Source organism: Marmota flaviventris, chromosome 8, assembly GCF_047511675.1.
Source record: "Marmota flaviventris isolate mMarFla1 chromosome 8, mMarFla1.hap1, whole genome shotgun sequence".
Lineage (NCBI taxonomy): Eukaryota > Metazoa > Chordata > Mammalia > Rodentia > Sciuridae > Marmota > Marmota flaviventris.
The window spans coordinates 98,896,993-98,912,232 of NC_092505.1; the positions used below are offsets into that span (position 1 = coordinate 98,896,993).

The window sequence follows — 15,240 nt, forward strand, 5'->3', positions numbered from 1 at the left end:
ACCTTGCTTTTGCTGAGGCTGGCTTTGAACTCCCAATCCTCTTGCCTCAGCCTCCTGAGCCACTGGAATTACAGGCATGCTCCCCTGTGGTCATGTTTTTAATAGCTATTTAAAAGTCCTGATCTGCTAAACACCAATATCTGAATGGGAACTGGTTCTGTTTCTAACATGTTTTTCCTTTTTGGTTATTGTCACATTTTCCTACTTCTTTGCAAGCCTTATAAGTTTTATTTTTAATTTATATATGACAGCAGAATGCATTACAATTCTTATTACACATATAGAGTGCAATTTTTCATATCTCTGGTTGTATACAAAGTATATTCACACCAATTTGTGTCTTCTTACATATACTTTGGATAATAATAATCATCACATTCCACCATCATTTATGTTATTTTCTCCTAGCAAGAGTTTACTCTTTCCTTAGTTCAGCAGAGAGGGTAAGTGGCTGATCACCTTTATCTGATTAGGAACTGAGATGGGTCAGTGCTGCGGTAGAGCTTTAGCTGGCTTAAGCCATGTTTGATATCAAATTTCTGATGTAAACCTCTCCCTTTAGTGGTTTATTACCTTCTAAGTCCAGTGAGACTGTAGGAAACATTGCTTTACATTTCTAGTCCCATCCACAGTCGCCCACACACTAAAGAACTCAGAGGTTGTCCTGTGGGGAACACTAGCCAAAGCTGTGGGTTTTTTCTAGATTCCAGCACATCACACCAACCCACATAGCCATCAAGACTCTGTGGATTTTACTTGTACATAGAAGAGTCTCTCAGTCTACGGCAAGTTTGTGTCTTAGCAATGCTCAAACATGATAAATCCTCAGGGGGAAGACAATATTTGGCCATCTCTGTTCATCTAGCAAGAGCTCTATTATGTTTGGAATTATATTTAATGTGGTCATCTTGGCTTCCACAGCCCTTTGATGGATTTAAAAATATGATTTGTAATTTATCTGTTTTTTTTTATTCTTATCTATCTGGTATAATGAGAATGATGACTCGCCACTACCTATCAATCTTATCTAGGAACAAAATTCCTGATGAAATATTTGAAACAGGAGAGTGATATGACCAGCTCTGAATTTTAGAAAGCTTCAGGGAACAATGTGGTGGATGGATGCATTATAAGGGGGCCAGACTGAAACCAGCATATTATGCACAGCCAGCTATATGCCTCTGACTCATCACTTGGCCTTTGACTAGAAGTTAATATCTGGATAAATTACTACACCCTCTCTGGTTTCTTGGATATTATATTGGGGTAGCCATATCTGCCTTTGGAGCTATGTGGGTTAATGATGGCCCAATTACTGACACTAGTCACTCACCAAATGGTATGTGTCATTATTTTGAAAATAAGAACTTTGAAAGCAATCTGAAAAAATTTAAGGAGATTGAATTGAAAGGATTGTGTGCCGTGATCGAAGATGAAGAAATGCATGATTGTTATTTTTCGAGGTTGGATAAATATTTCAAAGTAAAAAACTATCATTGACAGAGGAAATACAGGAGAAGAAGATGCTTTAAAGTTAGGAAGTGAGGTCAGTTTTCAGGATATGTTGAGATGGAGATGCCTGTGGGACATCTACCAAGAAAAGCTAACACTTGTTTAAGAAACTGGCTATAGCAGGAAGGAAAGAGAGAGGAAACTGAAGAGCACTTCGAGTCAAGATAGGCACATTTTAGAATGAATTTTAAGTTTAGTTTTTTCCTTTTGGATTTTAGATGCAGTATATAGGCATTCCAGAACATTGATCAGTAAGAAGTAAACAGAACTCTAAGGAATAAAAGGAGCAGGAAATCGAAGGGGCAGCCTCTTCTACCAGGCACGAAGTAAGGTGACCATGGAAGTCTCACCCACCCCAGGGATGAGACTGAGGCCTTGTTGGTGAGGGTTTATCCATACCACACTGGATGGGAAAACTACAGAGCAACTGCAGGTGGAAATTTGCTAGAAATTGACCATGGAGGTGCCAAGGAAAACCACCCACAGGGAGGCATTATACCTCAGAACTCACTGCAAAGCTCTGTAGGAGTATGGGGGAGACTGTGCACAGGGCGGTGTCACTCACGTGGTCCTCTCTTTGTCCTTTGGGGATATTATGGAAAGTTTGTCATGGTGTCATTCTAGACAGGGAGCACACTCTGCTGACAGGGGAAGTTGCTGGTTGAGTGCTGGAGTCTGAAGCTGGAGGTGCTATTGCAGGGCCTTGGTGCTGTTGAAGTCCAGTGCTGGAGAAAGGGCACTGATAACATTCTCCAGTACTAGCAAATGGCATTGTTTCTTTCTTCTTTATGGCTGAGTAAAACTCCATTGGGCATATATACCACATTTTCTTTATCCATTCTTCTGTTGACAGGCACCTGGACTTGTTCCATAACTTGGTAATTTTTTGAATTGCACTGCCATAATCATCAGTATGCATGTGATACCACAGTATGCTGATTTTAGTTCTTTTGGATGAATTCCAAGGAGTGGAATAGCTGGGTCATATGGTGGTCCCATTCCTAGTGTTTTCCAAAGTGGTAGTATTAATATGAAGTCCTATCAACAGTGTTTAGCATTACTTTCCCTCTTTGTCATAGCCTACAATTGTTGCTGTGTATTAGCAGATCTCAGAATTACCAGCTCAGCCCAGAGTTCTTTCCGCCATTTGAGATAGGCATTGTGAAAAGGCAAAAACAACATTATACATACAAGGCTTTGTTGGGGCTTGTGCTGGGTGGAACACAAGGAAAAAAAGTGTACAGGGTAGCAGGTCTCAGAGAGCTCCTTGAGGACCAGAGGAGAAAAGGGGCAGGTTTTGTAGGCATGGGCACACAGTCAGCAGTTGCACCAATCTTGGAATTCTGCATATCTTATGAGATCTTTGCACTTGACACTGGGGTTTGCACCTGACATGGCACTCTGTGCTTGTGCATTGGGCTGTTGGTGGTCAGCTGGCAAAATACAATAGAGGTACTTGCTGCCACCACCCCAGGAAGGTCATATATCAGTCAAGTAGAGGCTCATTACTCAAGCAGGAAATCAGGGTTGTTGGAAAGCTTGTGGGAGGAGCCCACAGCTCCTGGATCTTTTTATTGGCCAAAACAGTTCTTCTAAAGCCACTAGCGTTGGGTGGCAAACTTTCATGGGGGACTCAGGGCCCTCTTTGCTGTGTCTCACCTTCAGTGCACTCTGGCTAAGGAGCTCAATATCATGCCAGCTGGCAATGAAGAAATATTTATAAGGGCTCCAATCTATTATCACAGAACAGACATTGGAGAGTAAATTTGGTGCTGACAGGCAATATTTTGTGACCTCTGGAATCACAGTCATTATCCCTGCTAAGTTATAAGGTGATCATGGTTTGCTTTGGGGGCAAATTGATATTCTTAAAGGGACTAGAATGTGGAAGTAATATTAGTATAAAGTTGAAATTTCAATCATAAGACTGGTTTCAAATCAAAATTCTACAGCATGTTTGGGTGACCTTAAGTGGGTCAATGAAACACTGTGTTCCTCCATTTATTTGACTGAAAATGGGCTACACATTAAGTACCATCCTTGTAAGGTTGCTGTGAACATTACCTGTGTTAACCTGTGTGAAGCCCTAGCACAGAGCCTGATGCCTTATAAGAGTGATAATTTCATTTATTGACAATATTTTTACATTATTTTTCCACCAAGCAGCTCTATGACATATGGATGATTATTGACCCAACTTTCTATGGGAAGGATTTGTGGCATCAAGGGTTTAAATAACATTTATAGGTTCACAGAGACACTACTAGGTGGAGCCTGGATGAAAATTCTGAAAGATGGACTCAGGTGTCTACGCTATTAATATTTGCAGATGCAGCCTCCCCTTTTCAAAGGTGTTCAAATCATATTCCCTAGGCAGCCTATTCTTGTGCTTGCTTCTAAAACCAGCTATTGTGCTATAATATTACCTATTTTTATCACTTTTATTTAAAATTGTTCATCTCCTTTTCAGAAGGATGCTGCAGAATTTTAAAATTGTTATTATAAAAGAACACTTAAATAAGTCTCAATTACCAATATATTCTGCCTCCATGCTATCATTACAGAGTCTACCTTAAATCTTCACACTGCATTTTATTCACATTCATGCAGGCTCCATAATTATAGTGTGCAGAAGGTTATTTGGCAATTGTACAATGAGAAGCATTTTGCCAGACACAATTTCAATGTTCTAAACTATCACTTTGGAACTTGGGACACTTTTCAAACACTTCCTAATCCCCAGGTGACTTTTTAGTCTTACCTACTGGGTTTTTAATGTCCTTTTGTATTCTCTTCCTATTCCTTTCATCTTGAAACGTCTTTTGCGCTCTCTTTAGCTTCCAAGTTGTTCCCAGTAGGTTCTAAACAGCTTGAAACTCCTCTTTGATATATCTTATTCAAAAACCTGGAAAATACTTGGAACTGGCTCCAGGTTGGTTTTGCAAATAAATTTCCTCAAATCCATTCACATTGTATCCGCAAAATCTTTAAAACTTCCAGTATAGAGAAAACGCAGTATTAGTGATACCTCGCAAATTGTTTATTGCTGTTTGTTAGGGTTTGGATGTGAGGTGTCCCCCAAAAGGTTCAGAGAAGACAATGCTAGAAGGTTCAGAGGAGAAATGATTGGGTTGTAAGAGTGTTAACCCAATCAGTGATTTAATCCCCTGATAGGGATTAACTGAGTGGTAATTGAATTGGTAGGATGTGGCTGGAGAAGGTGGGAAATGGGGCGTGTCTTAGAGGTGTATATTTGTATCTGACAAGTGGAGACCTTTCTGTCTGCTTCCTAATCATCATGCAAGCTTCCCTCCACCACGCTCTTCCGCCATGATGTTCAGCCTCACACCTCCAGCCCTGAGAAATGGAGCTGGCTTTCTATGGACTCAGACCTCTGAAACTGTGATCCCTCAAATAAACTCTTCCTTCTCTGTAATTGTGCTAGTTGGGTCCTTTAGTCACAGCAGTGAAAAAGCTGACTAAAACACTGTTCTATTGTTGATGTTGTCTGTCAAATACAAAATGCATTGGGACCATTAAAGAGATGGTTTTATTCAGGCTGTTGCAATGGGGAGAATATGCATTAATGAAGAGACATCTTGAATAAAAGAAATGAGGCTTAAGCTTTTATGGAAGCCAGAAAATGAAAAAAAAAAAAAGTCTGTGAGTCCTTGAGAATCAAAAAGAAGGATCAAGAGTGTCTTATCTGTAATATGTGAGAACAGAGGAATCTTTTGTGGTTAACTCTTTCTGGAACAAAACAAAACAAAACAAACAAACAAACCAAAAACCAAAACAAAACAAAAAAAGAATTGGGGGCTTTTGTAACCATCTCAGCTTTCTAGGAGTACAGGACTCATGTAAAGGAGAACTTTGTCAGCTCCCCTGTCTCCATTTTGTTCAAGATGAGTGAATATCACTCACTGCTGAACAACCCACAGTTGATCATAAAACTCCGGGATGGGGCAAAATAGGTCCTCAGAAACAATAGGTTAGCGATTCTTGTTGGCATTGCTCTTGCCAAACCAATTGATCCATCTATTGTGAGATGGTGGTTTTGGATTCTTGAAGATCCTGGCACAGCAACCTGGAATCTGGGTAGGGGTCTGGGTATCAAGATTTAGTTCTTAGTGATGTTTTCAGAAAGGAGGAAGATAAATTGGAAGAGTTAAGTTTGGAGGGTTGTAGCTAGATATGGAAGGAAACTAGAGGAACTGAAAATTTGACAATGGTTTATAATTTGTGCAAAGTTACAGGCGCTAGTCCGATTTACAGATAGGGACTGAAGCCGATATTTCCAAGGAGAGGTAAGAGTCAATTGAATAATCACCAGAATAAACAGAGTTTGCCTATCCATTAGTAACCAACTGTGTTAGCTTTGTGATGCTATATCAAACACCTGAGGAAAATCAAATTATAGAGAAAAAATATTTATTTTGGCTCACAGTTTTGGAGGTTTGAGTCCATCATTGATAGTCCTAGTGCCATTGGGCCTGTCGTAGGCAGAACATCATGGCAGGTGTGCATGGTAGAAGAAGCTGCTCACCTCATGGTGCTAGCTAGGAAGTAAAGAGAGACAAGAAGAAACTGGGGTCCCCAGTATCCCCTTCAAGGACAGGTCCCAATGATCCAACTTACTTCCAGTAGTCCCCACCTCCTAAAGACTTGGCCACCTCCCATGTGCCACAGGCTGGCAACCAAACCTTAATATGTGGTTCTTTCCAAACCATAGCACCCACAATTTACAATGAAGTGAAAAAATAGTTTTAAAAATAGTGAACTAAGCCATAATCTGACAACCTGGAAGGGTGTGCTAGAGACAATTCATGGTTTTCCATGGAAACATAATATTTCCCATGGTAACTTTTAAATTATAGGTGAAAATTATACATACAAGTGTCTAGCAAAAGCCAGTGTCATATATCTTTGCTTTAGTATATAATCTTAAATCTAGAACCTTGTAAAGAAAAATAATTTTGATTATATGTTAAAGTTATTCCTTGAACAAATAATTAAAATACAGTAAAAAAATTTATAAATATCTTCAAGAAAGAGATGAGAGAATGTTACATATGTCTCATCCCAGAAAACGTTGGATTATTAAAGATCCAGAGTGAAACATTTTAGAAGCACAAATCCTTCATATTATTCTATATCTTTGTTCACATTACACTAAATCATCTTTAAATTTACAAATAGACACATACTTACACCAAAGTTTGGGGTCTACAAATAAGTCATTAATATGTGAAAACATATTTAAATAGATTCAATAATCCCAAATAATCATTATTTAACATTCATATGAAGACTATAATTTTGATCAGTCACCACTGTGCCATCAACCTGGCTCTGTTACCTGTGTTGATAATGGTTCAAACTAAGTGACAGAAAGCTTGGTGATACTGATCTAGATTTTAGATTTAGGAATTAGAACTTCAGCATAGGAGTCAGTTGGGAAGGTAACATCTAAAGCCCCAACCCACTTTCATTGAGTCGAATCTGCATTGTAACAAAACCTCAGCGATATTGTCTAATAAAACTTGATAGATGAGGACTTGTCTAGTGGAACTAGAATACATTGGAAAATGTGAAATAGAAGCTTTTAAGAATAATGTATGCTCATAGCCTAGCGACAGCTGGTCATCACATGCTCTGTTTACATGGCCTCCAAGTCCTTTGCTGCTAGGGTGTCTTTGTGAGTTTTGCCATAATTGCTCATCTGATATAGTTAGTTGCCAATTAGTGGCTAAGGAAAGAATCAAAAGGTAACAGATAAAGTGATTCTCTTGTGTTTAAATCACCTAATCGTTTTATTTTAGTGAAAATATTTTGCAAAACTTCATGAACACCACATCTTTCATTTTCATTGCTTTAAAAACACTTCTTGGTTACCATTACAATAAACCTTGTCTGATCATCAACTATAAAATGAAGTGAAGAGGGTATGAATATCATGTTTCCCCGGGTAGGAAAGAGTGAATGTAAATGGTTACTGATGACACAGATGTTGTTGATTTTAAAGAGCTGGGATTGGGGTTAAATAGAAAGATATATAGATCTAAGACATGAATAAAAACATGCTTTTGTTATTATTGTAGAGCCCTCAGATCCCTGAAATGAAGAAATTCCAAAGTGTGAAGAATGAATGGCATTCATTTATCTGTTCATTCATTCAACAGGTGTACTTTGTGATCCCCTTTCCATGAACCAGACACAATGCTGGGTGCTAGGTTGTTTGGTATACAGGGATAGGCAAGGATTTCACTTTCAATGAATGTATTGTCTAGGTAGACAAGTAGATAATAAGTAATAAATAAAAGAAGAAGATAAGTTTGGATAGTGATATGGATAAGAACCATGAAGAAATCAAAGCAAGATAATGTACTTGAGCATAACTCCGAGGGTGGGGCATTGACAAACATCTCTGACATTCTAAGCTGGATTCTAGAAGACAAAGTCCCACAAAGACTTTGGAGACATATTAGCCCAAGCCCAGGAAACAGAAGTATAAAGCCACTGGGGTGGGAATGAAGTTGAAGTGTTCTAGGGACAGAAAGGTCACTTGTGCTGGGTGAGGAGACTGGTGCAAGATGAGCTGGGAGCCATGTCATGTGGACCCTGCTAAGTGGGCAGGAAATCTGGTTTACTGTAAGCATGAAGGGAAGTCTTTAGAGTGTTTAAAGAGGAATGTGACACATTGAATCCATATACTGTGGCTCTCCCTAACCCTCCTGAGCAAAACATTCTCCTGGATTCTACGTGTTTTGGCCAGGGAGGCAAGTAACTGAAGCTTCCTAAGCTAGCGCCTGAGTAGGAACTTAATCAACATAAATTTTTTAGTAATTTGTTGAGATTTATTTTCTCATTCCACTTAACTGATCACTTTTTATATATAATTTAGTGTTTGTAATTTCGCATTCTTTTTCTTTAAGACATCTCCTAAAATTGTACATCTTCAAGTCGAGTATCAGGAATCCACCCCTGCATGTGAACTGTTAGTCTTCTATTTTTTAACTCACCCGCGCCCCACCCCGCCACCCCCAAAAAGGAGTCATCCAAGGGAGATTGTTTCTCTCAAAATCTTACAAGGGCCTAACTGTTCATTTTTCACTTAATTGTCCTGAAGCCTATTCAATTCTAGTGAAAATTCAGCTCATTGAGAGACAAATCTCAGTAAACAACGAATTTCTTTCAGAAGTAATATACTGAATTCTACAGAATATCTCAGGAGGCCTCAAAGGATTCAGAATTCCTTGTGATTCTGAAGTACTAATCTGCAGTCATGGGGGACAGGATCAACTGCTAATGTACATTTTAAATTCACATTACCTCAGACTGCAGGTATTCGGAAGATGGCAAGTAGGAGCTTTTCATTTGTTGCTCTGCTTAGAGAAAGTTCTAGTTTTATTCATTATTGACTTATTGCTATAAAACAAATCCACACAGTTCAAATAGCAGAAGGTTCAAAAAGAAATTTAATAAGACGTTTCCCTCCTCCCATGATAATGAACTTTTCAATTCCCATTCTCATTAATTTCTGATAACTACCATTATGAGTTTCTGTATATCTCTCTTAGGGTTTCTGTATATATTTATGCTTTTAGTTTTGCCTGTTTTCCTTTGGCTTTTATTTGTCTGTTATACTTTTCTTATCCTTTCATTTAAAAATTCCAGTGTCAGCTGATTTTTAATGTGTATTGAGTTTTTCTTTTGATCCAATGAAAAATTCTTTTTTTAAGAAAATTTGAAAATTGAGCACATTTAAATGTATTGATATGTCAGACATGGTGGACATATTGATTTTATTTCTCAGAGTCTTTGTTTTAGTCAGCTTTTGCTCACTGTGATCAAAAGACCTGACGAGAATGATTTTAAGTAGGAGAAGTTTATTTGGGGCTCTCAGTTTTGGAGGTCTTAATGCATAGATGGCTGGACAGCTGGCTCTATTCCTTGGGGCGTGAAGTGAGACAGAACATCATGGCAGAAGAATGTGGCAGAGGAAAGCCATGGGAACATGGCACTCAGGAAGCAGACAGAGAGCTTTGCTCTGCAAGGACAGAATATAAACCCCACAGGCAGGTGTCCAGGGACCTACCTGCTCCAGCCACACTCTACCTACCTAAAGGTACCCCCATGTTAATCCCTGTCAGGGGATTAATGCATTAATGATTAGGCTGAACCTTTCATAACTCAATCACTTCATGTTTAAACTTTTCTTGCATTGTCTCACACATGAGCTTTCGAAAGATACCTAATCTAAACCATAACAGCCTTTTATGCTATTTATTATTTATATATTTTTACAGTTTTCTCTGGGTCCGTAATTTTCCCTTTGTTTTTATTTGGAAAGTGTGTGTTTGTTCTAGAGGTTACTTTAATATTCTTTGGTTCATATAATTCTCTAGTTCTTTGTTTCTCTAGAATAGTGACTGTTAGATACTTGCTGAGTAATGATAAAATGAACATTTTTTTTATTCTCCTCCCCATCTTCTATAAAATTTTATATGATATGATTACATCATATCATTTATATTATATGATTTTTAATTATATGACCTTTCTTTATGCTTATTTTGTTAAGTTGGTTTATATTGCTATTACTTATCTGTTTTAAATGATGGTCTTTGTCTTTAATTTATCATGATCTAGGCTGTTTTCTCCGTAACTCTTACGATTTTTAACTGTATCATTTCTACATTGTTGGGCATATAACATTTACTTTCTATTTTGTCATCCCGAACAACACATTATTTAGAACTTACGTTTATTATTGTTTTGGGGTACTGAGGATTGAATCCAGGGGTACTTAATCACTGATTCACATCCTTAGCCCTTTTAATTTTTTATTTTGAGACATGGTCTTATCTTGCTAAGTTGTTGACTAGACTCAAACTTGTAATCTTCTTGCCTCAGCCTCCTGAGTCACTGGGATTATAGGCACGCACCACTGCACCCAGCTACATCTTACTTTTATTTTTATAAATATTTTGATAATTGCCACCTATTATTTTTTCTTTCAGATTTTCCTCAGTCATTTCTTAATTTATCTTTAGTAATTTTCCCCAAAATCACTCTTGACAATGACAGTCCCTGAATTCCTTGAATATTGAAGTCATTTATAATATTTAGATTTGAAGAGCTGTTTGGAGATATATATATATATATATATATATATATATATATATATATATATATATATATATATTTATAATTAGGAAATTCTTTCCCTAATTATTCCATAGGTACTGCTCCACTATCTTCTGGCATTGATTATTCCTGTGAAGATATCTAATGAAAGATAGATACCTTTTATCCTTTAAGTCATTTGATCATTTTTTCTGGCTGCCAAGTGATTTTTTTTTTAAAGAGAGAGAGAGAGAGAGAGAGAGAGAGAGAGAGAGAGAGAGAAATTTTTAATATTCATTTTTTAGTTTTCAGTGGACACAACATCTTTATATTATTTTTTTAAAAGAGAGAGAGAGAGTGTGTGTGTATGTGTGTGTGTGTGTGAGAGAGAGAGAGAGAGAGAGAGAGAGAATTTTTTTAATATTTATTTTTTAGTTATCGGCGGACACAACATCTTTGTTTGTATGTGGTGCCGGGGATCGAACCCAGGCTGCATGCATGCTAGGCAAGCACACTACCGCTTGAGCCACATCCCCAGCCCGTCTTTATATTATTTTTATGTGATGCTGAGGATCGAACCCAGCGCCCCATGCATGCCAGGCGAGTGTGCTACTGCTTGAGCCACATCCCTAACCTCAATTCTTTATCTTTAAATAATCTTGCTAACCTATATCTTCTATGTCTTAGAATTCTGACCTTTGGTATACAATCAGTTTGTCTCTTATTTGTTAAAAGTTGTATTAAGTGATGACCTTTAAATGTTTGTTATACTTTGGTTTTCTTCCTTAAGAATTGACTTCAATTATGTGTTTATTAATAGATCTCTTTTTTCAAGACTTTTAAAATTTTGTTCTAATTAGTTACATATGACAGTAGAATTAACTTTGATACATCGTACATAAATGGGGTATAATTTCTCATTCTTGTGGTTGTACATGATGTAGAATCACACTGGTCGTGTAGTCATATATGTACATCGGCTAATAATGTCAGATTTATTCTTCTATCCTTCCTGTCCGCATACCCCATTAGATCTATTTTTGACTGTCTTTAATATTCTTTTGCTCTCTCATTCTTTTCTTAAAATTTCACTTGCTGTATTTGTTTTTCTTGTTTTATACTCTATACACTCTATTGTGCTCCCACTCGGTTCTCTATTGTGTTTTTAAAAAATTTTTTTCCCTGTTTTCTGCCCGCACACATTTCATTACTTTCTCTCGTGTCTTTATCTCTTCCCTGAATTCTACACTATGGTGGTCCTTCAGAAATGCAATTTCTTCCATAAGTTTTTATATTTAATTTTTTAAATGCTTGGTAATAATATTTATCAGTGCAATGGCCACATTTTTGTGGTGGTGGTCTTTGTATTTAGTTCTGTTGTTTTTTTCTTCAATTTGATTTGTTTCTGGTTTTTGCTATCAATACTTTCATGTTCATACTATGCTAGTCTTTAAATGTTCCTTTTTAATTAGTTTAATGAGTTGGACTTTCTTAGACTTGAAACACGTGGTAGATGCCTGGGTGAGGAGTTGGGATATGGGATTAAGGCGCCCTCAGGTTTTTAGGACCCATGGAGACTGGTTTTAGTGAGCAATGACTCATGTGTATAATAAATACTTCAGGTAGCTGTACCTCCTCTGCTTCTTTGAACCAAACCAGGCCAGGGAGACTTCTGCCTCTAGCCTTCTTCACTTCTTTTCAGCATTCACAAGTAAAAATGAAGGTTAAAGCACTGTGCTTCAGAGTGATACTCACCTTCAGAGAGCATCTTTTGGCCAACACTTTATGAGATGCTGCTTGTGGTCTTATTATGCTATATATTTTGTTCTTGTGCAATTTTTGCCCAGTCTCAGCTGTTTGCTCTTCTTCTTATGTTGTAGGCAGTGGAATTTTCTGAAAGTTGAATTTTTTGGAAGAGTTATTTTCCCTCATTTTCCTGATTGTTCTTCTATAATTTCCAGGAAACAAGAGAAAGATATAGACATGCAGCCATGTTTGTACTTGAAGTAAGAGTGTTGGTTTGACTCTGAAATCTTGCCCCCACAAAAATTCATGCTTTGAAACATGGTCCCTAGTGCAGCAAGATTCAGAGGTAGGGCTTTTAGTAAAAGATGGGTGATGAGAGCTGTGATCTCATCAGTGGATTAATTCATTTGCTGGATTAATAATCTGAATGGATTACTGGATAGTAACAGTAGGAAGGTGGGACATGCCTGGAGAAAGGAGGTCACTAGAGACATGGCCTTAGACTATTTCTGTCCCTGGCCCCTTCTCTCTCTCTCTCTCTCTCTCTCTCTCTCTCTCTCTCTCTCTCTCTCTCTCTCTCCTTCCTGGCTGCAGTGAGCTGAGCAGCTGTCCTCTGCCATGCCTTTCCACTATGGAGTTCTGTATCAAGTCAGGCCCAGAGCAATGGAGTTAACTGACCATGGATTGAAACCTCTGAAACCCTAAGCCAAAATAAACTTTTCCTTCTCTAAGTTGCTCTTCTCAGGGATTTTGGGAACAGTGATATAAAGCTAATACAGAGAAGTATTGTTTTAAATATTAATATATAAAGATGCCACTGTATTATAAAGTTCTTCTGCATTTGCTTTTTTTTTTTTCTTTCTCTTTGGTTTTACATTTAAAGTGCTCCCCGGTAGAGTTCCAAATTCATTCCACTTGACCTCTTATATTTATGCCTCTATTAAATTGTACAGAATGATCTAGTTACCTCAATAGCAGCTCCTGTTGCCCTGAACGTTTATTTACTTTGTTCAATAGTGCACATTTCTGTTCCCCATGCCACTCCTTCTTCACCTCCAAGTGTTTTTGTTATTATTATTATTGTTATTATTATTATTTAAATCCTATCTGGATTTTAAGACCTACATAATAGTAACTAATTCTTAAAACTTTTCACCTGATCTCTATATAATCTCTTTACAGGATCATGCATAATTTATGTTCCTATATTCTCTTGAAACTATATCTATTGTATATGGTATTTTGGTTACACGGGTATTGCTTCTACATTCTACCAGTTAGAAAAATGCCCGTAACTTAGTCACATTTGTGCCACACTTATGCCTGAGCACAGAACATTATGCACAATATACATTCAATAAGCATTCACTGAAATGATAAAATTACGCAAAAGGCCAAAATTATTTCTTGAATGGGTGGCACAATTTCCTCCCACTTCTTGCTGATGAACAATATACCCATTCATAGGGGTAATTTGGCTCTTTTTTTCTGAAGCCACAGAACCCTGCAGATCAAAGTATTTTATAAGGATGTGATTGCAGATGCATGGGTTTAGTCATGCAGATAGTCAAACTGTGTGTTGATTATTTTAATTGTCTTATTTCAATACAGAATAATTTGTTCTTGGCTTTTTACAAGTCCTTGATAACTGTTAAGTAGATTAAAAAACAAAACTGAAAAGCACACACTCCTTTTTGTCTCTACTCTTAACAGGCAGATCTCCATCATGATAGAAATGCATTAGTAGAACAAACTTTGTTAAAAATTAACTTTTAAATTTAAATTGCAATGAAACAAATAGCAGAAACTCAGAGAACATTTCCCCAAATATACTGTTGGTTTTAGAAACACTCGATTGTTTTGAAAAAGAAAACTTGAGCATTTTCTCCCCACCACTTCATTGAATTGGGTCTCTTACCAAATGTAATTTACATGTCATTTTCTTCATCATTTTGTAGCTTTGAAAGCTGTATTTGTTGAAAAAAACCTGTTCCCCAAAGAAATTCTGGATCATGAAAGAAAAGCCAAGCAATTACATCAGGAAACAAGTTGTGAAGTGAAGATAAAGAGAAATAAGAAGCAATTATAATTGAAAGAAAAATAAATATTTCATTGTCATAGAAAGTACACTCATAAAATGCAGAAAACACATCAAGAATTCTGCCTGTCTTTTACTTTATATTTGAACTTCTGAAGGCTTCATCTTCTGATGATGTTTTATTGCTGCTTTTATCTGTCATCTTTCACTTTGAATGTATTCTTAATATGAGAAAGTTTGGACTAGAGAAGGCGAAATGTTCATTGGTACTATCTGTTCTCAAGCGTTTTTATATAAAAAATGTACAATTCCAGAACAAAGTATTTTAATCAGTTGTATTCCTAATTGCCTGTATACATAAATGTGTATTTTTTTAATTATAAAACCTCCATTAAAACATATGGAAGCTATTGACACACATCTACAAATTTGAATAAGAAAACTGTTCCCAGTTTTTACACTTTCTGGATTATTTTTCTGAAAATGGCAATTAGATCTTATCAATAACAGTCTCTCCTCTTAATTCTTTAAAAATATATTTTATTTTAGCCATACAAATTTATGGCATACAGTGTCATAATTTGATATGTATATACAGCATTTAATGATCAAATGGAATTGTTAACATTAACATCTCTTTACACACTTAAAATTGTTTTGATTAACATGTATAGTTGGGTGTGATGATACAGTTCTGTAATATCAGTGACTTGGGAGGCTGAAGTGGGAGGATTACAAGTTCAAGACCAGCCTTTCCAATTTGGGGAGACCCTATCTCAAAATTTAAAAAAAAAATGGGCTAAGGATTAGTTCAG

General features: G+C 36.9%; 1 protein-coding gene across 1 annotated transcript in view; it reads left to right on the forward strand.

The window, feature by feature from the left end:
• The window catches only part of Wdr49 (WD repeat domain 49), a 135,682-nt gene extending 121,206 nt beyond the window's left edge, over positions 1 to 14,476 (forward strand). Inside the window, exon 19 of the mRNA XM_027942149.2 lies at positions 14,346 to 14,476. Within this exon, the coding sequence (XP_027797950.2) occupies positions 14,346 to 14,476 (131 nt within the window). The remainder of the gene's footprint in view (positions 1 to 14,345) is intronic.
• Positions 14,477 to 15,240: the final 764 nt, after the last annotated feature.